The sequence below is a fragment of the Triplophysa rosa genome, linkage group LG1 (genome assembly GCF_024868665.1).
Source record: "Triplophysa rosa linkage group LG1, Trosa_1v2, whole genome shotgun sequence".
NCBI lineage: Eukaryota > Metazoa > Chordata > Actinopteri > Cypriniformes > Nemacheilidae > Triplophysa > Triplophysa rosa.
The window spans coordinates 17,007,032-17,031,541 of NC_079890.1; the positions used below are offsets into that span (position 1 = coordinate 17,007,032).

General features: G+C 40.5%; 2 protein-coding genes across 3 annotated transcripts; both read right to left on the reverse strand.

The window, feature by feature from the left end:
• Nucleotides 1-3,682: 3,682 nt before the first annotated feature.
• Nucleotides 3,683-12,661, reverse strand: sord (sorbitol dehydrogenase). Its single transcript, XM_057342998.1, has 9 exons — nt 12,486-12,661; nt 12,334-12,367; nt 12,048-12,212; nt 11,813-11,972; nt 11,583-11,701; nt 5,171-5,236; nt 4,895-5,073; nt 4,302-4,423; nt 3,683-3,951 (listed from the first exon to the last, which is right to left on the reverse strand). Exons 1-9 carry the CDS (start codon nt 12,537-12,539, stop codon nt 3,786-3,788), a joined length of 1,065 nt encoding a protein of 354 aa, XP_057198981.1. The 5' UTR covers nt 12,540-12,661; the 3' UTR covers nt 3,683-3,785.
• A 9,268-nt stretch (nt 12,662-21,929) lies between these two features.
• On the reverse strand, nt 21,930-24,245 carry terb2 (telomere repeat binding bouquet formation protein 2). 2 transcript variants are annotated; one of them, XM_057343017.1, is made up of 7 exons: nt 24,142-24,245; nt 23,899-23,980; nt 23,643-23,782; nt 23,471-23,517; nt 23,301-23,386; nt 23,012-23,097; nt 21,930-22,769 (listed from the first exon to the last, which is right to left on the reverse strand). In XM_057343017.1, the coding sequence occupies exons 1-7, from the start codon at nt 24,203-24,205 to the stop codon at nt 22,672-22,674; spliced, it is 603 nt and encodes a 200-aa protein (XP_057199000.1). In that variant the 5' UTR covers nt 24,206-24,245; the 3' UTR covers nt 21,930-22,671. The 2 variants fall into 2 exon arrangements, with proteins under 2 accessions (XP_057199000.1, XP_057198992.1); XM_057343009.1 differs by having other exon boundaries at nt 21,930-22,781.
• Nucleotides 24,246-24,510: the final 265 nt, after the last annotated feature.

Genomic DNA, 24,510 nt, shown 5'->3' on the forward strand with positions numbered 1-24,510 from the left:
TTGTTGTTGTTTTACTGACTTGATTCTCAGCTGATTTAAAAAAAATAATGAGGTAAAGAATGGCTTAAAGTAATGAAATCCGGATGGATCATGCAACCTGGGAACTAGAATCGGAATATCTGCCAACCAATTCTAACAGTGGCCAGCGTCCAGCACTTAAAAATAGCTTCCTTGCCTCGTTTTATAGACTTAATGAGCACAGATTTGAGTCTCACAGTTTGAAATCTGTTCAGCCAGTTCGGAGTTCTGAGGCTTTTCCCACATAGTTAAGAAAAAGAACAGCAGGGGGAAAACACTCAATAATGAAACGATTTTATTTGATGTTATGGGAGATTATAGAGCCAAACAGGCAAGATACTGAGACAGAATGTTCAATGATGAGTGTGGTGTATGATGTACCAACAAATTTTCAAGTTTGCAGCCTGCTGCTCCCTCTAGAGGTTATTAAAGTAAGCGCATCAAAGAATGTTTTAACTAGTAAAATGTGAACAAAATTATTATTAGAGCTCAATATTATAAACTACACTCTGACAGCGGTACATAGAAGTATTTTAATATCAATCATGATTTTGTATCAACAAAAGTTTTATTTTAGAACAAGGTTTTAATGTAGTGTAATTTCTGTCAGGATTTTGTAATGTCATGTGTGTCGTGATTCTGCCTCATCTTGTCATGTCTTTCTTGATCTTGTGGCAGAATCACGGCAGGATCCCTTGTTTTATGTGGAGACAGGCGTTTTGGCCCTGTTGGCCTTCCACATCCTCTCTCCGGCGTCACGTCTTTAAGCCCCGCCCTCTCGTTCCCTCGTTAGCTTCCCCTTAGTGTTTGATCCCTGACACCTGCCGTCACCCTCCCTGTGTTATCATCCCTCGTTTGTATTCCCCTTTAAAAAGCCCTCGTGTCTATTGTCTTGGGCTCGTTCGTTGTGTATTGATGTCGTGCTTCTGTGCTTGTTTGAGTGTCTGCCCTGCCTTTGCCAAGTCATGTTTCTGTTCGATCAAGTGGATTTTCCTTACCCTGTGGAGATCTTGTTTCCCCAGTTCTGTCTGTAGCGTGAGTGTTAGTTTTGACCCTGTCCTTATGTTTTTGCCCCCACGTGGGAAGTCTTTGTTTTGAGTTTATATATTCTGGTTGTGCTCCTTGTTTGCTCCCTATCGTGAGTTTTTTCGTTTGTTATTAAAGTCTTGTTTGTTACCCCTTCACTGCTGCCTGCGCTTGGGTTCTTCCCCATTCAATTTGTGACAGAACAAACGAGCCACAAACAGAACCCAGCAGGCAGCATGGACGCTGTAAGGACCCACCAGGCTCGCCTCCTCTGCGGTGTTCGCCAGGGGAACGCAGACTTCTGGGACTACGTTGACAAGTTCCTGGGCGCCGCAGGGGAGGTGGTCTTCGGGGAAGAGGAGGTGGCAGTGCTGTTCAATGGCGGTCTCAGGGAACCCCTTTCGCGGGCGGAGATGAGGTCGTTGAGACCGCTGGACTTCAACGTTCTGGTGCGTTACGCCATGAACCGACCTGAGTCCAGGGTCTCAACTCAACCCATCTACCCATCTCCACTGGCAGCGATTCCTGAGGGTCGTTCCCTGCAGATCGGGGTTATGGGCGTTGCTCAGCCGTCATCCTCTCCCCCTACAGCCTATCCACCCCCGGCCAGCCTCAGTGGCAAGCGGGGAAGGAGAGAGTCCTGGGGGTCGTCCTCTGAGGCCTCCAACCCAGAGCCAGCCCTGCCTTTCGCCTCGTTCCTTCAGCCAACCACCAGGCGTGTGGCTCGGCTGAAGAAGAAGAGGCAACGGCGAGCAGCACGGGGTCCGTCCCAGCCGGTGCAGCCGACGTCCCAGCCGGAGTCCAAGCCAGCGTCCATTCTGGCGCAGCCGGTGATCCAGCCGGCGCAGCTGGCGTCTCAGCCGGTGGAGCTGGCGTCTCAGCCGGTGCAGCCGGCGTCCCAGCCGATGCAGCCGGCGTCCCAGCCGGTGATCCAGCCGGCATCCAAGCCAGCGTCCAGTCCGGTGCAGCCGGCGTCCCAGCCGCCGTCCAGTCTGGTGCAGCCGGCGTCCAGTCCGGTGCAGCCAGTGTTGTGGATTTCATGTCAACTATGAAGAATCAGTCTCAAAACTGTGGGTTCCATTGCCAAAGGAAGACTTTAATATCAAAGGTACAAAGCCGAGTTGCCTGCAGAACAACCAAAGACCTCATCTCAATACCCATGCATAAATACAGTTCGTTGTTGCCTCCCATATGTTACTTTTAGCATGCCTGTAACCTGACATGTGTTGTTGTTGCATTCTCAGCAACATATGTATTTTTGCTACACTATTCTCTATACCATATTTGGATGTTCACATATTTAACTTTGCATACATTGCATAACTTGTAAATGTCACACAGCTAAGTTTATCTATAGGTTGTGTAAGTCTCCAAAAGACACTGAGAGTTTCCTTATTACTGTAGGATCATGGTTATGTGTACACAAACAATATAATTCACTAGTTCATAATTCTTTCACTAGTTCATAATTCTGCTCATAATGCACAACACCACAATTGAGGCATAACACACATTTGAAAATCTTCCACACTGGCGTCCAGTCCGGTGTCCCAGCCGGCCTTCCTGCCGGCGACTCAGCCGGTCCCCATCCTTGTCCGGCCGGTGTTCCAGCCGGTGACTCAGCCGGCCTTCCAGTTGGCGACTCAGCCGGTCCCCAGCCTTGTGCGGCCGGCCTTCCAGCTGGTGCCCAGCCTTGTCCGGCCGACGTTCCAGTCGGCAGTTCCCCCCAGGACTTCCTCCACTAAGTCCCACAGGACTCCGCGCACCCTTGAGCGCACCCAGGGACTAAAACTGTTCCCCCCATGAACTCTGTTGTTCCCCCTCCCTTGTTTTTTTTTATTTTGTCACCCCGACCCCATGATTATGCACTTTTGTCTGCCCCTGATCCTGTTTACCATGTGTTGTTGGTTCCTGTTAGTCACCTTGAGGAGCGTCAGGATGTCGCTCCTTAAGGCGGGGGTTTTGTCGTGATTCTGCCTCATCTTGTCATGTCTTTCTTGATCTTGTGGCAGAATCACGGCAGGATCCCTTGTTTTATGTGGAGAGAGGCGTTTTGGCCCTGTTGGCCTTCCACATCCTCTCTCTCTCCGGTGTCGCGTCTTTACGCCCCGCCCTCTCGTTCCCTCGTTAGCTTCCCCTTAGTGCTTGATCCCTGTCACCTGCCCGTCACCCTCCCTGTGTTATCATCCCTCGTTTGTAATCCCCTTTAAAAAGCCGTCGTGTCTATTGTCTTGGGCTCGTTCGTTGTGTATTGATGTCGTGCTTCAGTGCTTGTTTGAGTGTCTGCCCTGCCTTTGCCAAGTCGTGTGACTGTTCGATCAAGTGGATTTTCCTTACCCTGTGGAGATCTTGTTTCCCCAGTTCTGTCTGTAGCGTGAGTGTTAGTTTTGACCCTGTCCCTATGTTTTTGCCCCCACGTGGGAAGTCTTTGTTTTGAGTTTATATATTCTGGTTGTGCTTTTTGTTTGCTCCCCATCGTGGGTTTTTTGGTTTGTTATTAAAGTCTTGTTTGTTACCCCTTCACTGCTGCCTGCGCTTGGGTTCTTCCCCATTCAATTTGTGACAATGTGCTTTCAGCAATGAATCATAAATATTATATTTAGAAATTATAAATAATTTCACTATACAAACAGAATCATTGAATTTCTGTACCTTTTTTAATAGAGATCAGGTGAGGTTACTCAATTCATTATTAATAAAATGAATTGGATGAAACCGTTTGGCCACAGCCACCTCCTCTCTCATGGTTTCTGGTCATTCTTGTCACATTTCAACATGACCTTAACCCCGAGCCCCTGCCGTGTGGTCTCAAAAGCCTCCAAGGCCTGTTCCAGTGGGAAGCGGTGAGTGACTAGAGGCTTGACATTCACCTTCTTAGATGCCAACATAGCGATAGCCATCGGCCAGCTGAAGAGAGAGTAAAAGAAAATTGGGTAGTGTGTAAAAAAGTGATATGTGACCCAGTCTGTAAAAACCCAGCATTGCGATTTTCAGTTTTCTACATAAATGTAAAGAACATTCTGTGAAAATATAACATTGATATCTGTAATATTGACCAAGTAAGGTCATGTCAAAGATTAAAATTACAGTGAAATTAATGCTTGAAACCAAACTTTGATGCTCCTTCTCTCAAAATTTGAATTTCAGGCTTTAGCCTGGATTTCACAGACTGGGACATATATATTGAATCCATATTATGGCAATAAAATGTAAAGATTCTAAAGTAGTTGTAAGTCCTTAGCACTACAATTACTTACGTATTACAGTAGCGAAATACACCTCTGATGTCAACTTCTCTGAGTGCAGCATTAAGAAGAGGTACTGTGGCCATCTCAGCACCAAGCCCAACCAACACCACCACTCCTCCAGAACGAGTACCCTAGACAAAAAAAAGATTTAAGATCTCAATACTTCACATCTCAATCACAGGTAAGCATAAGGTTACAGTACATAAGCGGCAGCTTAATTCTCTACAAAGTTTCATGAGTTCACACTTACATATAAATAATAGGAAAAGGTTATGCGTATTTGGCGTGCTTTCCGAGGGGAGGGCTCTGAGTCTGGGATACGGCCCGAGTCTGGGATTTGGCCCCAGGCTCGGAACCCAGCCCGAACCCATAGCACCCCACCCCCTGGTTTCAGAAGGAAGTAGTTAGAAGTGTGGCGAAGGGGGTGGTGGAGAAAGTTGAAAGTTGTCGAAGAAAGGAGGTAAGTGCTGTGATTTTATACCTCTTGGTTGGATGATTACTGGGCATGTGTTCCTTCCGAACTTTGTTTATAAAACATCAAGTATTTTTTCCAAAGCAATATGATACGTTTTATTTACTGCATGTGATTGAATTGAACTTACATAGATTGCTGTTTGAATACTGCTTTGCACTCCTGAGCACTCTATAGTGATCTGAGGCATGCACCCCAGCATTTCTTCCACATTTTTGGCCAGTTCTTGTGGTGTATCCTCTTTCCTCACTGGAAGCAAGAAGTCAGCCCCCAACTCTTTAGCCATGGCCAGGCGATCTGAAGACAGGTCTACAAATGGAACATGGAAGAAAGAAATACATAATAATATGTTAAATACAAAATCTAATTACCTTTGATATAACATATGGATTTATGCATATATTACCACTTATTACGACTTGTGATGCACCCATGGCTTTGGCCGCCAACAAAGAGACTAGTCCAATTGGTCCTATGATAATGAAAACAACATTTATGAGTTTGTCTATTTTTTTTGCTATAAGCAATTACATATTTTTATAAAGATCTTACAAGGATTGGTTGACCTTTCTTAAAGGAGCCGTATGTAACATTGGCATCTAGCGGTTGAGCTTGGTATGGCTGTCCAAATTCAAAATAATAGCTGTGTCCCAATTCAAGGGCTGCTTCCAAAATGCGACCTTATTTCTGCGGGTTTTTAAGGATAGAACGAATGTATCCTTCACAGCTTTGGCTATCCCGAGATTCATTACGCGCCTGTAACGGCTTGAAATTTTTAAATAATCATTCAAAACTTTAGTTAAATAAAAGTATGTAATTCACAAAAACGGTCAATTTCAGTGTTTTAATATTATATATGATGTTGTTAATTAACATTATTTGTGCATTATTGTGTTTTACATTTCTAAGGTTGGCTAATTTAATATACTGTTGGGATGTTTTAATCTACATAAACGTGTCATATTCTCTAAAATAAAATATCATTTTTATGGCTCCGTATTTGTTTATAAAAGTCAGAAACATCTCTGCTGTGTCCTGCTGCTGTCACCACGCAACAGTAGCAGCAGGTGACGCAATTAGGAAATCCTCCGCGAGGCTAGGCCGTCTCATTTCTCAGTCACATGACAATTTGCACGTATTTAATAATTATAATGGAATTAAATCTGTATTTTAAAATGCCAATATCGAATGTTTTCATGTTTTTTCTGGTCTTCTTTCTGTTCTTATCATCTCCCTCTCTGTGTATAGAAGCAGCGATCCTGATCTATCGGTCAAGTTAGCTAGAATTTATGCGAACTTGTGTGTGTCACACTTTAGGCTTGTTCAACATGATGCGGCGCAGCAAGATCCGACAGGCGGTTGACATCAAAGTACCGCGAGAGCGATTCGAAAAACCATAAAAAGTCGTTCTCGCGGTACTTTGATGTCATCCGCCTGTCGGATCTTGTGGCGCCACATCAAGTCGAACAAGCCTTTTGACTCCTCTAGGCATGAACATGACACCCTTTGCACTTGTAAACCTGAAACGACTTAAAAATTTGTATTAATTGTACGCTTATATAAAATAATAGAAATTTTAGAGCACTTAACCCCACTCCTACCCTAAACCTACCCACCTCCCGACGATTAAAAAACACGCAACAAGCAAATAGAAGTCAGCTACGGGCATTTATTAAAACACACACCAAAAACAGTATAAAAACATTACGAACAGGTCGCCTTGCATTCCGAGTCTTTTATAGCCGTACGATATCATACACAGTAGGTTTTAATCACCGATGACCGCGCTGCAGGTCATGAATGCACGCAAGTGGCGTAAACACTCCAGTTTAGTGTGTGACGCAATGGGAGCAGGACAGCCAATGCAGTTTCGTAACATAACCGAACGTAATGATGTCACCAGTCACGCGACACACGAGAGCCACTGCCATTTCACAATCGAAGCTGGCAATTTTTTTAATTTTACGCAACCGGAACCAGTTTTACGGCGGACAGAGAAGGGGATCTTTGGGCTCGGAATGCTTGGAATAATTGCGTTTCCTTTCGAGAGCGGTCTCTCGCCATTGTGTAACTATGCTATGTGGTAATCGCTCCTTCTCTACCTTTCCTGAAGCCTTATTGAATGATGCCATTGCCATTCAACTCGCACTGGCCAAAGCTGCTCAAGATGACGAAAAGGGGTGGGCTATGCCGCCACTATATAATGCGCCATCATAGCGGCATTGCCTCAGAATCTTCTCCTTCACGAACCTGAAGTCTTGCCTTTGATAGGTCGCTAGCGTATGGGACAGGTGATTCCCGCGTTCTGGCAAATGGTTAACAAGAAGAACCTTGCTTTGTATGGATTATAGGTAAGCGAAGAGGAGCTACAGGTGCAGGCAGAGGCCAACTGCTGCCAGTGCGGCTAACGTTACAGAGCACGGGTTGATGAGCACCGATAGCCGAGATCAGCCCCTATATCGAGACTCAGTCGGCGCATCAACTGGTCGGGAGACCACGAGGAGTCTACGAGGACATTACGGCCTCATTCTGGGCATTATTCTCCACTAAACTTGGTGTAGATCACGCCATCGTGTGCAGACTTACATGAGCATCCCCCAGTGCAGCGACCTGCTATGTAACGAAGCATATTTCGGCCGCTTCTCACACAATGAGTAGACCCTTTTCCAAAGGTTTTGCCTTGCATATATGCTGTGTAATTCAGCCGTTTCTTACACAATGAGCAGACCCTTTCCCATAGGTTTTGCCTTGTATACTGTATATGCTGTGTAATTCAGCCGTTTCTCACACAATGACCCGCTTCTTGTACACGAGCAGACCCCGTGCTTAATTTTCACACGTGAGTAGGCCCCCATTGTAATGGCGGCATGCCACGTAAGCACATGTTGTGATTATTATTTCACATGGGCGCCATTCAAAATGGCGATGTGCCTTTTCACGCACGTGCCCCATGCATTTGTGAGGTGCCCTCTGTAGGATGATGGTTAGAGCCACTCGCTTCTACTTGGGAGATCCGGGTTCGATTCCCATCTCAACCATTACTTCCTATGGCCAAAGTACACCGTAATGTGGTTTACGTGTGCACTATAACCTATATTATACGGACATGAAGGGTCTGTAATACCTGTGTAATACCTTTTGACTAAAGGGTGCAGGCTCTCCATCAAGTGGCTTGCTATACTCGCTGTTACATAGCCGAGCATGTGTAGTAGGTTGTGACAGCAACGCTGCCCCTGTGACTGTGTGTGTGTGCGTGCTTTTGCAGACCTCCAACCCGGAGCTCGTTGTTACTTATGCGCGCTGCTGTCTCTCTTGTGTCCCAGCCTCATATCAGACTCCAGGAGACAGTCCTGAGCGGTGTGTGGCCACGGGGCACACCTATGGAGGTTGACGGCGCGGTTTGGTGGTATTCAATTTGTGCTTAATTATATGTGCAACCTACACTACCTAGTGTTCTTTGCCTCCAGCTCCCGGCACGGCACTGACCTGTTGCATGCTTGATACACATTAGGTTTTCAGTGCTCCTGTATACGCACTATTACGTAGTAGTGTTGTCAAAAATATCGATATTTCGATAAGTATCGATACTGAAGAATCTGAAACGGTTCCAATACCCATGTCCCACGTATCGATATCAGCTGCGCGTTCCCGCTGTCTTTCTCTTTTCCGACAGTGAGTTAACACACACTGCACGTGAACGCATAACAACAGAGCCCCGCCTCCTCTCACATACTTGACTCGTTTGTGGCAGTTAAATCGTGTTTATGTTAGAAAAGATGGCCAGTCTCAGTAACACATCTGGCGCTTGGTGAACGCTCGTTTACGCTTCCCGTGTTTACCATAGCGATCCATGTATGTGCGCTGATCAATAATTTTATCCACTCGTTTTATTCGCCCTGGTTATATGTTGTTTATGTTAGTACAGAGTCTCCGCAACAGTTCTCATGTTTAATGCACGCGTTTCTGACTTTATGTGCGCTCATCAATGATTTCATCCACTCGTCTTGTTCGCTCCGGTTAATTTGATGTTTGAAATAATGCTGGTGTGAGTAAAGTCTCCGCAACAGTTCTCGCGTGTGATACACGTTTGCACTTCCGTGTTTACCATAGCGCTCTATGTATGTGCGCTGTTCAATGATTCATCCACTCGTCTCATTCGCTCCCGTTAAAAGTTGTTAATGTTAGAAAGATGTCCAGTGCGGAGTCTCTGCAACAGTTCTAGCGTTTAAGTTTGCGTTTCTGTCTATATGTACGCTGATCAATGATTACAATATGGGCCTATGTGAATAAAAGCCAATTTAGCCAAATAAAAATGTAGGCTATTAACTAACATTAACGAACAATGAATGAGCAATACATTTGTTCAAGTATTTATTAATCTCTTTTAAATGTTAGTTAAAAAATACAACTATTCATGTAAGCTCCCCTGTTGAAAAAATCCAGTATATGCTGGGTAAGGTATGTTTTGATCGATGCTGGTTTGATCTTAAACCAGCTAAGAACCATCTTAAATCAGCATATGACCAGTTTAAACCAGCACAAACCAGCAAACCAGCATCAAAACATACCAAACCAGCATAGGCTGGTTTTTTCAACAGGGTCTGGTCCATTAATACTGACAAATACAACTTTGATTTTAAATAGTAAATGTATTCGTAAAATTAACATTAGATTAACAATTAATAAATAATGTAAAAATATATACCTCATTGTCTAGTCTTGTTCAATTTAACTTCAAATAAAAATGAAAAAGGCCTATATTGCTATTGCTTATTAGGGCCTTATTGCTATGGCAGTTTATTCCCCGTGGTATTGAATATCGATATTTTTTTAGGTATTGAATCGAAGTTAGAAATTTCAGTATCGTGACAACACTATTACGCAGCACTTTTGATTGGATCTTGTAGCAGAATTTGGTATCCAATCATCTTAGAGCCTATGTAAGGTGTGCGTCAGTGTGAGTTGTGGTATGTGCTACTACCAAGAGTTATGTGGTGCACCTTATGTGTTAGCTCTGCTTAAGTTGAGCTGTTTTCCGCTGTTCTCACGGCATGATTGAACACATTACCCACTGCGTCAGCGGAAGTGACGCAATTTTGCGAAAGCCGAACTGGCAGTTGATTGGTCTGTCTTCGCCTATCAGCTGTGGGCGCTCCTAGCGGCTTCGCTATTGGTCGGAATTGTATGCGTTTTACACATGCTTGGTGTGGTTTCTAGCCCAGGTGGTGCAGGCTGTTCTTGCCGCTCTCACGGCAGGATTGTATACAGTCCCCATAGCATAGTTACGCAATGTCGAGAGACGGTTCTCAAAAGGGAACGTCTCTGGTAACTGTCGTAACCTCGGTTCCCTGAGAAGAGGGAATGAGACATTGCGTAACTAGTAGTGTTGTGTTTTATATTATATTATACAAACTGTTAGGTGTAGGTGTAGGGGTGGGGTCAGGTTACGTGCTAAATGCGTCTAAAGTGTGCGCACAAAGCAATAAACGTACACAAAATACCATGTACACCCAGTACATGACATGAATTATAAAAACATTAGAAAATCTGCTAACGTTACTCCACCTTAATACATGCATGTCATGTTCACGCCTAGAGGAGTCAAAGCATGACACTGACACGCATTTTCGAGTGGACCGGCGTGTCTGTTACACGCTTTGGTGTGAGACTGGGTTGGTCTGTGAACCGTTTCTCTCCGTTCGCAGAAGCGCTTCATGTGCGCGTGTGATGTACCGTTATGCGAGTCTTGTTGGTTTACAGTGCCATTTACGGTATTTTCAATGCATCAGACACTATAATCCCTGAACCTCCAAAAGAGCAACACTCGACGGTGCATTTAAATGGTCAGAACGGATTTACAAAACGTATTTTGGATTTAACACCTGTTATAAACTCAGAGATGTGGATTCGGACGGCAATTAAATTACCACACGACCTTGGTGACTGTCAAAAAACGGTAGGTAATTCGGCCGGGGATTTTTCTGCGGATGGTGGAAGAAAAACACTGACATTCTCGATTCGGACGGCAATAAAATCACCATTTACCCCCCCTAAATGGTGAAAATATCTTACGTCCCTATGAGAAACAATTACCGTCCGAACACACTGTAAGTTTATCTGATAATTTATACGTTTGCAGTGGTTTTGTTGTTTGCAAATATAACTCAATCAGCAGCTCGTTTCAGAGGTTGCGTCCTCCGGAGGTCGCATTTACAGGCCATATTGCTGTCTCGTTTAAATAACCGTAGTAAAATTGTATATTACTCCTCATAAGTTGTAAAATAATATAGTGATTCTTTCTAAGTTTGCAACGTAATAGTACAGGAAAGGGTGGAATCTGCTCTGACCCAAATCGTTTGTTTGCTGCAATATAATGTGATTGTCCACAACTGGCAACCGAGCTGTTGAAATACTCTGGGTAAAAACACGGACCAAAACAAAAACAGACATTACGGCACAGAACTCACATTTCAGAGTGGACTAACTGGCGTTAGCATTGTTTTTTGGACAAACCAATATATGAACTTAGCATGTTTCCTAAATGTCTACAAACATATTAAGGAGTTGTTTTGATTTAATCCAGTAAAGTTATTACATACAGCTCCTTTAAAATTAATTACATGAATTCATTAACATTTATTAAACGGAGAAGCAACAGACATCTGACATATATTAACATACAAAGACAAAGTCCTGACAAAAAAAAAAAAAAAACACAGAAAAGTGAATGGAGCCAAGAAGGCAGAGGTCATTGCATGGCTTGGTAAGTTAATGTGTAACAATTGTAAAAATATGCACAATCATTAGAGGTGGCTGACCTGCACCGCAGACAAACACCATGCTCCCAAGACTGACCCCTGCCCTCCTGCAGGCATGAATCCCCACTGACAGGGGCTCAACCAGAGCTCCCTCCTCATAAGTGACATTATCGGGAAGTCTGCAAGCACACAAGCCACATATAGAGAATTGAAAGGCAGTGAACTACAAATCTAAGCATTCATAGTTTTTATTTTTCATAATACAAGAAATCCAATAACAGTGATCTGACTTGTAGCAGAAGTTGGCATTGTGCTTGTAGTATCTGCACAGGTTCCCATCATCTGGAGGAGTGGCACAGAAAAATATACTAGGAGACAGATTGTAGTGTCCAGATTTGAAAAACTCATCTATCTCACGAGGAACCCCGGGCTCAATGGCAACTCTGTCCCCTGTGAGGTGAGAAAACAGAAAAAACTGTGTATTGTTCATAGTTCAAACTAGCCCCACACACAGACGGCACTAACCTGCCTTGAGATGCTTGACAGCGGAGCCCACTTTGACCACACGACCAGAGGCTTCATGTCCCAGAATCATGGGCTGTTTCACCACAAAGTCCCCGATGCGCCCGTTCTGCCAGAAGTGAACGTCTGATCCACATATCCCCACAGAATGCATCTGAAGTAACACATCTCAAATAAAGAATGCAAAAGAGATAAATAAATGCATAAACAGAAATACTGAACAACTCTACATTACAAAATTCGTAACGAAATAGAGGAGTTGGAAATTAGTGCGTCTCTAAATATTTACCATTTGGCTCTGGCTCTGGAATCGGACGTTGTTCCTGTTAAAAAAACGATTGTTTGATTATAAAGTAAGCCAAATTTTAGTAACGTTAGTCAGTAAGTTACACTAATGCTAGTTGTATTATAAGAGTTGCAAAAATGCATTAAATGGCATACCAATCTAAGATCTCCCTTAGAATGTAAGACCACTGAGAGGTTGTCCTTATCCATTTGGCTCTGACTCTGTGTGACAATAATTTTACAACGTGTAATCTTACAGTATTACTCAATCCTCACTGACGCCCCTTGCTTGCGTGCATTTTCCTGTTGTACTCGTTATGACATTCAAGACCGTCAAAGCTGCGCGCTTGTGCAGTCAAAGCGCAGTTCATACACTCATCAAATGGAAAGGGAACTTTCATTTAAAAGTTCTTAAATATGTGGCCATCTGTAATCTTTTCTTGATATTAGATTTTATTATTAATATCATGTTTTATTCGTTTCCACATCCGTTTCGTTTTAATCTCCTCAAAATACTGACTTTTTTCGTAAATGTAAATGATCTTGAGTTCCGGATATGCCACCGGAAGCAGAAGTTAACGGTCTAGCTTCTCTACTTAAAGAAAGTTGCAAGTATTTATACAAACTGCGTATTTATTTTATTTATTTAAACGAGATGAATGGAGATGATATTGTAGGGGAATTTCTTAACAAAAATCAAGACTGAGTCACCGGGGCACAGTTGTGGTGCCACCTGCTGTTTTAAGACTAACAACGCTGAAAAACTGTCTGTCTCAATCAACTAATTTTACCACCAGATAAGGTAAACTGTCATTCACAGCTACTGTGTGCAATGTGTAGTGATGGGAAATGACCCTTACTAAAATTAACCATGTTTTTTTTGTGGTACAAGTGTAGTAACCATGTGTTTTTTGGTTCATTGATTACTTAGGGCAAAACCATGGTTTTACTACAGTAACCATCGTTTACTATGGTTTTTACAAAAACATGGTTTTCAAAACCATGGTTATTTTGTGATAACCATTGTTTTACTACAGTAACCATGGTTTTTTGGTTTTAACTGTAGTAAAACCATGGTCAATTTTCGTAAGGGAAAAGGTCTTTGCACACACAGTCCGAAATTTTCGTATGCGTTTTTCGTATTTGGCTCTTGTTTGTACGGTGTCTCTGAATTGTTAAAAAAAGGCCACTCAAAATGCTTGACGGATGCGAAAAACGCATAAAATCGAACCCGGTCCGAATGTTTTTATGACGGACGAAAATATCGGAGGCAGTGTGTAAATGTGATTGACACAACGTGAGGTCGTATTTATTTTTTAACGTGCGGAAATTTCGGACTCAATGTGCAATGGGCTAAAGCCTCAAATGAAGCACCCGTCCGAGGCTGCGTCCGAAATTTCCATACTTATATAGTAGGCGAAAATGAGTCATGATGAATAGTATGTCTGAGAAACCTAAGTATGCAAAAAACAGTAGGCGAGAAATACCCGGATGGTCTACTTACTACTTCCGCCAAGATTCGTGAGTGTGGATCGGATTGTTGCTTGTCGCTACCCGATCCGTCCTGGAAACACGATTTGTTCCGCGCATGCGCGAAACTAACGCACGTCCGGTCGATACAATTTACGGCAGTTGTCGGTACACGATCCGTTCTGCGCATGCGCATAATGACGTAGTAAACAACGTCACGGTTTCCCTACACTACTGGTATCAAGCATGCGATGAAACTCTTGACGGCCAGACGGCACAACTGGCGGCATATTTTTGTAGGCTACATTGTGTTTTTCATTTAACAGTTCATGGCGGGTCTATTTTGATGTTTTAAAATGTAGCTTACGCTATGCATTACGATGTGTTTACGTGGTTGCCAATCCAAAATAATAAAGTAGTTGTTACATGAACATACACGATTTTGGTTACATGTGGAATAAAGTCTGAGTCTTGAGAGTCCGTCACTGCAAACCTTCAGTTTCCTCCATACTCCCCTTTGCGATTCATTGCTGCATGGCATATAGGCCTACTTAACTTGCTGTGTTTCGATCTGAGGTCAGTAGTATTGTCAAAGACGGTTTTTATTAAAAGCTGCTAATATTAGTTAACTTTAAATCGACTCATTTTGTATTAGTATGGGTCTATATATCGGCTAATATATCTATCTATATAATCTAAATGAGGAATAATCCCTTCAATGGTGTTTACAGAACACAATAAGGAACATAATATGCATTTCCGATCTGCACTTACATGAAGAAAGAACTACAAACAAGTCTGGGGAAACGTTACAGAGTATTTCAACGCATAGTGTGCACACAGAAGTGACATGAGACCAGAGGTGGACAGTAGTGAAAGTCGCGGTACAAAGGTGCTCAAGCGTGGAACAGATCGTGCAGTGTCGTCGCTAAACAGAATTATCTACTACGTCATTATGCGCATGCGCGGACGGATCGTGCAGGCATCCCAGATCGTGTACCGACAGCAGTTAAAAAAAGTTCGTTCCATACCGGAAATAGTTTTTAAATAAACTCCTTATTGAACATTGCATTTAACATCACAAGACATTAAACATTACAATTTGTAATGGTTTGGAGAAACGTACGAGGGATACACTAAGAATCCTGTTTAGAGCGGAAAATAGTTTTTTCTATAATTTTTCATTTATTTTTAATACCAATGAAAATACATGACAAAATGTTATGTCAGCAGTGAAAAATAGATTTTTATTTATACTTTTTTGTTGTTTATAGTAAAACTAAGTTTATTTTTTTATTAATGATTCTCTTCTTAAATACCTTTTTTGGCAAAATATGTGAAGGTTAATATGTGGCACAAATTGCTACCCCAATTAAATAATTGAAAAATTAAATACAAATGTTAACTATTAAGTTGCATTTTAAGACACCGTGTGTGTTTTATTTATGTTATGCTCTACATATTTTAGCATACTTTGTCTGTATTTAAGAAACAGAATTTTCTGAATTCATTCAATTTATTTATTTATACATTTGTTCCTTCTTTTCTTTAGTCATTCATTCACTCACTACCTCCTTCCATCCCTCCCTCCCTCCCTCAGTCACACACTCCCTCCTTCCCTCACTAATCTATTCATCTACTTAAATTGCTGATTGAGGAACATGGCATTGACCTTTAGGCCGTGTTAATCAATACAGTATGCCAAAAAATGTTTCCATGTCTTCTTGATACTGAAATACAAACAAAAAGTCATCCTTCGCCTTGGACCCCTCAGGACCTTTCTGATGACATTTTGTTGATCGTCCCTGTGCATCCGCAAAAATACAGGCTCTGTCACCTCCCCATGGAATAAGTCTCTGTGACGTGGTACTCAGTCCCATGCTGAATGTAGGTCTCTGACAATGGCTGGCCACTTATCTATGGAGCCAGAGATATGACAAAACAATCTGAATTTGAATTTCGTAAATCTGAATTATTGACAAGTGTTTTTTAACAAAACTGAATATTATATGGGAGTTAAAATAGTTTTGAATTAGATTTTGATTTCGAATTAGAAATTTTTTTACTTGAATATTGAACATTTGAAATTTAACACAATTGATTTTTTTTAAGGCAGAGTTTTATAGGCATGCATTTTCAAACAACATATTTTTTGCTCTGAATTCTTACATTGCAAATATCCAGTTTTTTTTTTAATACAGCCTCACGTTTTCAAGATGAAGAAGAAATTCGGAACATCAAATTCAATTTTCTAAAATTCAAAACGCAGAAATTCAGATCGTACAGAAAGTAGGTCAGAGGTCGTCCACAGGGAAGAGTAGAAGATCTCGGAAAAGTCAAACGGAGCGCTTTGGCCACAATGGCCAGTTATTTGTTCTTATTATCCAATCAAACTCAAACATGCTGTTTTGGAGAGTGGAACTTCTTACATTGCAATAAAAAAGATTTACATTTTTCAAATTGCGACCACGCCCACAAGACTACACGGGTTGATCGTTTGTTGTTGCTGCAGCACAGCCAAGCTCATACCGCTGCAATCTTAGGCAGATGCCCGGGATGTGTGCGCTCACTGCCTGCGTTTTTGCCTGCTGTGCCTCCACTGTTTGCGCTCACTCCCAGCGTTTGCTGTTGGTGCTTTTACCCACTGTGTGCTTAGTGCACGCTCGCTGCTAGCTGCCATGCGCGCTGGCTTCGAGCATTTGTGGGTGCATATACATTTAATATATTAGAAATGTGGGTTTGTGGGTCCTGCAAAGTCAATGACATACGTGGCACGCTGCAATAAAAGTTATGTACAACATTGAATGCTACAATAGAGAGAAAATGAATAAACTATGTAAGCTACAGACTGCATTTACACTGAAATAAAAACTTTAATAAAAAATAGTGTGTAATAGTACTGTTGTCTATTCTTTGGCTAAAGGAATTTTTTTGTCAGTGCAGCCAACATGCCAGTCGTAAACATTAATCATGTTTAATCAAATCTTATTTTCACTATATTATGAATGGAATTTGATCATAATGGCTGACAATGCCAGATATGTGTTCAGCTAAAGACTGAACACAGACAAACAATGAGATAGAGAAATGAGGAGAAAAATATAAAAGCTATTGTTGTGTTATTTCTATGTACATTTTTTAAATGACAAAGACTGCAGTTTTAAAGTACTTTTATTCATTTGTTTATATGAAGTACAAGTAGCAATGAGGTACAATTAAAACAAGAAGATTTTCATTTAGCAAACGAACACACCTCCATCTTAAGCTAAATATAGCCTATACTTTGTCAACGCAAAATAAAAAAGCTATCAGTTTATGCGTTTTAGTGAATACAGTCTAAATGAAATAAAAATAAACACATTCTATCTACTATACAGTAGCCTGCAAAACGAACGCAGCAAAATGCACCTGGATATTAAGGTATGGCGTTTTCAGTCATATATTACTCAACATATTATTTATAGTGAACTATATCCACAAAAAACTTACATTATATCCTGAGGAATAAATGCTCTCTTGTTATCATTATCAAAATGTTTAATCTGCATGAAACAGAAAGTGCATAACCATACAAAAACACGAACATCATGGTTGCTTTACTGACAAAACGGGAATATAACATAGATCGATAGATTTGTTGGTTCAGCAGAACGTCCAGTCGTTGAATGTGTGGTGTAGTGGTCTGGCACAGCAGTTAGGTGTGTGCTCCTTTCTGACTGACAAAGACTGGAATCGGCTCTAGTCATAAGAAAAAATCTTTACGTGTGTTGTGTCCAGATTGTTTCAGCTGGTCGTTAAATGTGTCCTGGATCAAAGTTATAGCATTTCAATACACTATTTTTTTATTACAAAAGTTATTATTTCAGTCTGTAGCTTACATAGTTTATTCATTTTCTCTCTATTGTAGCATTAAATGTTATACATAACTTTTATTGCAGCGTGCCACGTACGTCATTAAGCGGGTTTCCATCACTCTGGTTTTATTCGCATTTTGAAGTTTCGCATCAGAAACGAGTGATGGAAACGACAAATTTCGAATTAAAAACCCTTAATTCGCAAAAAGTTTTTACGCTCGCTTGAGGTGGTTTTTCAGTTTTGCGAAAAAGGGTTAATGCGAATAATGGGAGATGGAAACGCATTTGCCGAATAAATTCCTCCAAAAAGCCACGTAACTGCACTATGAGACGGCGTAACCTGACTAACCAGAGAACTGATCTTGTTACACAGCATGAGAAATGTTGTTACGGTCATTCTTAAATGCCTGAGCAAAGTCGTCAAAGTATTCTGTAATTGCCTCTTAGAACAGTCACGACTGTGTTTCCCAAACAGCAGACATCCAAAAAAGCACCGCATTTATTGTGTTTCGTAATCGTCTGCTTGCGCAAGTATTATTCTACATGAAAATCATTATATTCAGCGGCTTCTCTTACTTTTCTTACTGATATTTAGTGGCAGTTTATTAGGAAGTGACGGTTGACTATTTGGATGGAAACGGTGCTTTATTCGAAAATGTTTTATGCGATATTCCAATTTTGCGCATAAGCTAAATTCGCAACTTTGGATGGAAACCCGGCTATTGACTTTGCAGGACCCACAAACGTTCTTTATAAAAATTGTATACATGTCTAATATATTAAATGTATATGCACCCACAAATGCTCGAAGCCAGCGCGCATGGCAGCTAGCAGCGAGCGTGCACTAAGCACACAGTGGGTAAAAGCACCAACAGCAAACGCTGGGAGTGAGCGCAAACAGTGGAGGCACAGCAGGCAAAAACGCAGGCAGTGAGCGCACACATCCCGGGCAGCTACCTTAGATTGCAGCGGTATGAGCTTGGCTATGCTGCAGCAACAACAAACGATCAACCCGTGTAGTCTTGTGGGCGTGGTCGCAATTTGAAAAATGTAAATCCTTTTTATTGCAACGTAAGAAGTTCCACTCTCCAAAACAGCATGTTTGAGTTTGATTGGATAATAAGAACAAATAACTGGCCATTGTGGCCAAAGCGCTCCGTTTGACTTTTCCGAGATCTTCTACTCTTCCCTGTGGACGACCTCTGACCTACTTTCTGTACGATCTGAATTTCTGCGTTTTGAATTTTAGAAAATTGAATTTGATGTTCCGAATTTCTTCTTCATCTTGAAAACGTGAGGCTGTATTAAAAAAAAAACTGGATATTTGCAATGTAAGAATTCAGAGCAAAAAATATGTTGTTTGAAAATGCATGCCTATAAAACTCTGCCTTAAAAAAAATCAATTGTGTTAAATTTCAAATGTTCAATATTCAAGTAAAAAAATTTCTAATTCGAAATCAAAATCTAATTCAAAACTATTTTAACTCCCATATAATATTCAGTTTTGTTAAAAAACACTTGTCAATAATTCAGATTTACGAAATTCAAATTCAGATTGTTTTGTCATATCTCTGGCTCCATACTTATCTATCCCATGATGCCACGGGAGCTGAGCAACGGTCAAATTTCAAAAGTATATCAAATAAATTTAGCGGAAAACTTAAAGGCGGACGTCCGTTTCTAATGTAAGTGTCAATAAATTAAGTTCTCCTGACTAAATTACGTTTTTATCAACGCTCACGTGTAGGTCGTTGTTAATACGTCATAGGTCAAAGAGCATACGGATCACATGACCATAAAACATGGCGGACGCAGTATGCCCGAAATGTATTCATACTACTCCCACTCATACTATATAGAACGTACTGTTTTAACGGCCGATAGGTAGGTAGGCTACTTAATAACCGATAGGTTCAAATTCAGTACGTACTGTCACAGAATGCGATTTCGGACGCAGATTTCCCCTGACTTTTTTTTTTAGATTTCCCCTGACTGTTTCGCGGTAAGATTCAAAGCTTCAAGATTCAAAAACAGCGCAATCTGCTGGTTAATAAAACTTATTACATGGATCGTTTGAATGCTTGATTCTGATTGGCCAGTCACGACATTTGCAGGTTCGTTATGTACAGGCAGCCGGTTGTTATCGAAGAAAAGCAGAGGGTTTGTGTCACACTGAAGGGGCTTATTTCCCGATAACAGCCGGTTGTTTGTACATTATCCAGCTTATTACACAGCTACTTGCCACATGAGGAAAAAAATGGACATGAAATGTGACATTTTAAATATTTTATTAGCTCATGTTTACAGAATGCAGACCTTTCCGCTACTAAAAGCTGTTTACTTTCGGTTTTAAGGTAAGAAACAACGTTCAAATGTCACGAACAGTCAATTTGGTTTAATCATTTGTAAATACAGTATGTCACGTTTGTTATTAAAATACATATTTATTTTTAATTCGTAAAAAAACTGTCAAAATGATTTGCTGCATCCGGGTTATCGTGTTGTAAGTTTTGAGCGGTTGTTATGTAAGGAATAATTGACGACGGGCCGTTCAATTATCGAAAGTTCATGCACACCCCGAGGTGGTAATGCGGTGGCCGTTACACCTCGGGTGTGCATTAACTTTCGATAATTGAACGGACCGGAGTCAATTATTCCGCTTATACCACGGTCACAACACCACAAGACGTTGTTCCGATACCACAAGATGTTGTTACGATGTTTTATCTCAAGACATTTGTATGGTATTTGTCCCGGAATGCACTTGCTGGTAGGACTAATTTCTTACGCATCTCATCTGAAAGCGTTGCTTGAGCCTGCATATGCAGTTTTCCGAGATTGAGAGGAAGACAGACAGTGCACATGCACATGCGTTTGCTTCACTGAGAGTGAAAAGACAAGTATTTACTGTATATTTGATTTGTTTTAATCGTATTTAACACCCCTGTCGTATAAGAAAAGTATTAAGAGAAAAAAGTGACATGGAGGTTTCTGCGCCAGCTGCGGTTCTCGCAGTGGCATAGAAAGCTTCCTGCGTGTTTTAAGTCCCGTTTACCCATTCCACAGACGAATTTAAGATGTTGTTGTTATTTTTGTGCTTCGTGTTTTATCTTTAACCCGCTGATTGTGTCATGTAGTTTGCCGTTACCTTTGATACATGCTTTAGTTTTTCGTCTGAACAGTCCTGTACAGTGCTCTCGCCATTGTTGTTCAAATGTTCATGCTGTCCATAAATATTAATAGTTATTTCTTCTCAGACAATGGAATTTGCCTGTCACTTTGTCTGTTGTTAAATACATATTCACTGGTGGACAGTAGGCTAAACTTGGCGGAGTGATATGGAACTGTAATGCGGTCAGCAGACCTGGAACACCTTCATAGGTGTGCGTTTAACTGAAAAATAATGCACACCCGTCGAACGTTCGTCAGCCAATCAGAATGAAGCATTCAACAGCCCCGTGGTATAACTGGGAATAACAGTTGCTTCTGGAAGAAGCTCATTTGAACGAAGCAACCAGCTGATGAAATTCAGATTAATTTTAATGTTATGTGTACAAATAAAGCTTAGAGTACAACGTGTGTGTAAATGGTCAATATAATAAATTAATTTAACGTTATCCATTCAAGTGTGGCAATAAATTCCAGTATTATATTTATATCGTAATATTCATACGATTCTATACTGTATATGTGGTACAGAATCATGTTCACACGCACATAAAAAGCAGTAAATTGTTGGATACATCATGTAATAATGTGCATACATTTTTTTTTTTTTTCTAAAAAAAAAAAAATGTAATAATGTGCATACATGTGTTTGTAAGACGAAATGATGATTAAAGATCAAGGAACTACATCTACAACCACAAGAATAACTGATATTGTATAAAAAACCAGCTGTCCATGCGTTCTAGCCACATTGGATCACTGAAACATCTGATCTGTCTAGGTGTAAACCAAAAACCCATAGTTTGTTCTCTCCCGGAGGCATAAATGTAGGTAACTTGGGAAAACTGGGAGCCAAGCTGCAAGATGTGGTCTCATCTCTGTAACAGCAAAAGTTCTGTTGGTAAACTCAGCATGTTACAGAACCTTGGCCTTCATAATAATAACACTGCACACCTACCATTACAATTTGGAAACCTCAGCAGCCTGCAGTGGTTAAACTAGACCTCCCAGATGTTAACCATTTACAGGTCTGGTCGGGATAAGAACTCTTTTACACACATCCGTATTGAACTAAAAGGTTAGTCTAACTACTTAATAAAATTCCCATTTTCTATATTATCTACTCATTTTATTTCACAAGCAGTACAAACGTAATTTGTCTCTTGTTTGCTGACACAATAAAAAGTGAAAACACAGATTCACAAGTAAGTACAGATGACTTCATTGCTACAAGAAGACGCTGTACCCTTTGATCGGACTTTGTACATATTAAAGTCTTTTTAAGCTATATGTTGTTAAAGTGTAGTGGACTAATAGTAAATTGTTTACTCCAATTATTATTACTAATGGTTAGGTATAAATATAAATCCCTGTCTTGTTGGGTGCTCATGTGTAGATTTTGTATTCTGTTCATCTGATATAGTAACTAATTTCTATTGTTGAATTAGCAAATTCTGCTTCTTAAATTTAAGGGCATCAGATCACTGGAGAGTTACTTAATCCCTGCTTTCAGGAGACTTGACCTAAGAGAAAATCCTTTAATGGAAAAAGAAAATCCTTTAACTTTATGGAATTTGCATAAAAAATAAGAAGACAAGACACTTATTACTTTAAGTATTTTAATATTGCTAATATTATGTCTTTTCACATGCAGGGACTAGATTTTATTTTGCCACGCAAAGTACTGACGTAACATACAAATTATTATAAACTGAGCAAAAACTGAAACAATACCGTTTAGCATACTTTTATCAATAAATCTATGTAAAAAACAAATAGAGAGAAATGCATCTACATTAAGCATGTCGAATTATCATTTTTAATGATAACAATAAATCATATTTAAAGGTCTATTCATTAGATCTTGAAACGCTGTGGCCATGGAAGGACGGAATGAAATCATGCAGTTCCCCTGAATATTTTTTCATTTGGTCAATGTGAACATATCCTGAAAAAGAGACTATGAAAAATTTAGTTTGAAAATATAGTTTTAAAAATTCAACATTTGAAAATTCTTATGATTCACATAACATAATGTATTTCTAAAATTGTAGCACTTATATTATTCTTTTTAATTTCTCCACAAATGGAGAAATGTTAAATATTGATTTAAGTGAGTTGCTCATTGGAGCTAATGACAGAATTGTATGTAAGAATCGATGGCAATTTTATTTCTTTTTTGTTTAGTACCTGAGATCATGTTGTTTACAGGATACTGCTTCTTACAACACAGACACACCTTGCTTGGCGATGCAATAGTCTGATAATCCTCCTGGCTAATAGATAACATGAAGTTAAATCAGGCATAAAAAGATAAAGCGCTGTGGTGGAGGTTTGAGTGCTGAGATGTGTGTGCGATGTCTATAGTGGTAAAATATGTAATTTTGTCACACTAAATTACGCGTCAAGAAACACATTTACAGCTTATACCTGTCCATTAACTATAAAGACATTTTTAAAAAGTTGAAATACAACTTACCTGCACCTGCCGCTCACTGGCTGATCTTCAGTCTCCTCAGTGACGTTTTCTTCAGACACTTCATTTATTTGTTGTTTACACTTTCGCTTTAACACAGAACATTTGAGAACCTAACAAATGCTACAGAGAAATAACTGAAGAAGTGTTTAACAGAGAGCAAGCTCTCCTACCTGATCTTCTTTTTCCCAAATAAACTTTGCAACTATTGCTCTCATCTCTAAAGTAAAAAGTCAGAACATTTCTCAGAGTAAAAATGCATTGAGTAGGCCTATTTCTTAAATGAAACTACTCAAATACTCATCTCAGTCTTGTGTGATCATATCTTACACTTTGACAGCTTACCATTTTGAATGGAGACTGGAGGCAGCACATAGTGGCCAATGGGCACAGATTTAACACTCCGCCGTTGTTCACAGGTTGACAGGAAATCACTGTGGAAAACTGTTGCCCTGTTCTGTATATAGTCTTCACTGTCAAAGATCCTGAAAAATAACAACATTTCGTATGATTAAGGCATCGCCACACAAAAATGATACACTAGTTACACTAGATATATACAGTAAGTGTACTGTACATTAACTGTCTTTTAAAAAAAGACCTTGTAGTGTCCTCGGCAGAGGCATCATCGCTGAAGAGATAATCTGCTTTTTTCCAGGTAGATAGAGCTCCCCCTTCAGACGCTGTGAAATAATGACCACTGGAACTCTGATTACTTCAGGTAAAATCATCTTTCCAAATTATTCGATCGATGAACATTCCTATATATATATATTTTAGTTTACTGAGTTCGTCGTGTCATTTATTTACGCTAAGTGTACAGTCAGACGATTCAGAATCTCACCCCAGAAACTGCGTATTCTCGGTTCAACACTGGTGGAGAACCATGCAGTTTTGCCTTTAAACATGCCTTTAAATGCGTTTGTCGCTTGTCTTTGCACAGAAATAAAGCCGTGGTGTGGCAGTTCGCTTTCTTTACAGCTTTGAATAGCAAACGTCAACGTATTAGTTTTGCAATATGCAACACATCATATAGCATGTACGCTACCGGAGATGTTTTCTTGTCAGTGACCACTGTTGCTTTTTACACAAGTTAATGTTTGAAATGGCTAGCAAAGGATTTATATAGCAAATAGATTGTAAAATACCGTTTAGACTGAACACAACCCACGACACCCAACGCTATATTTACAGTAAAGTTAGAGGACTGACA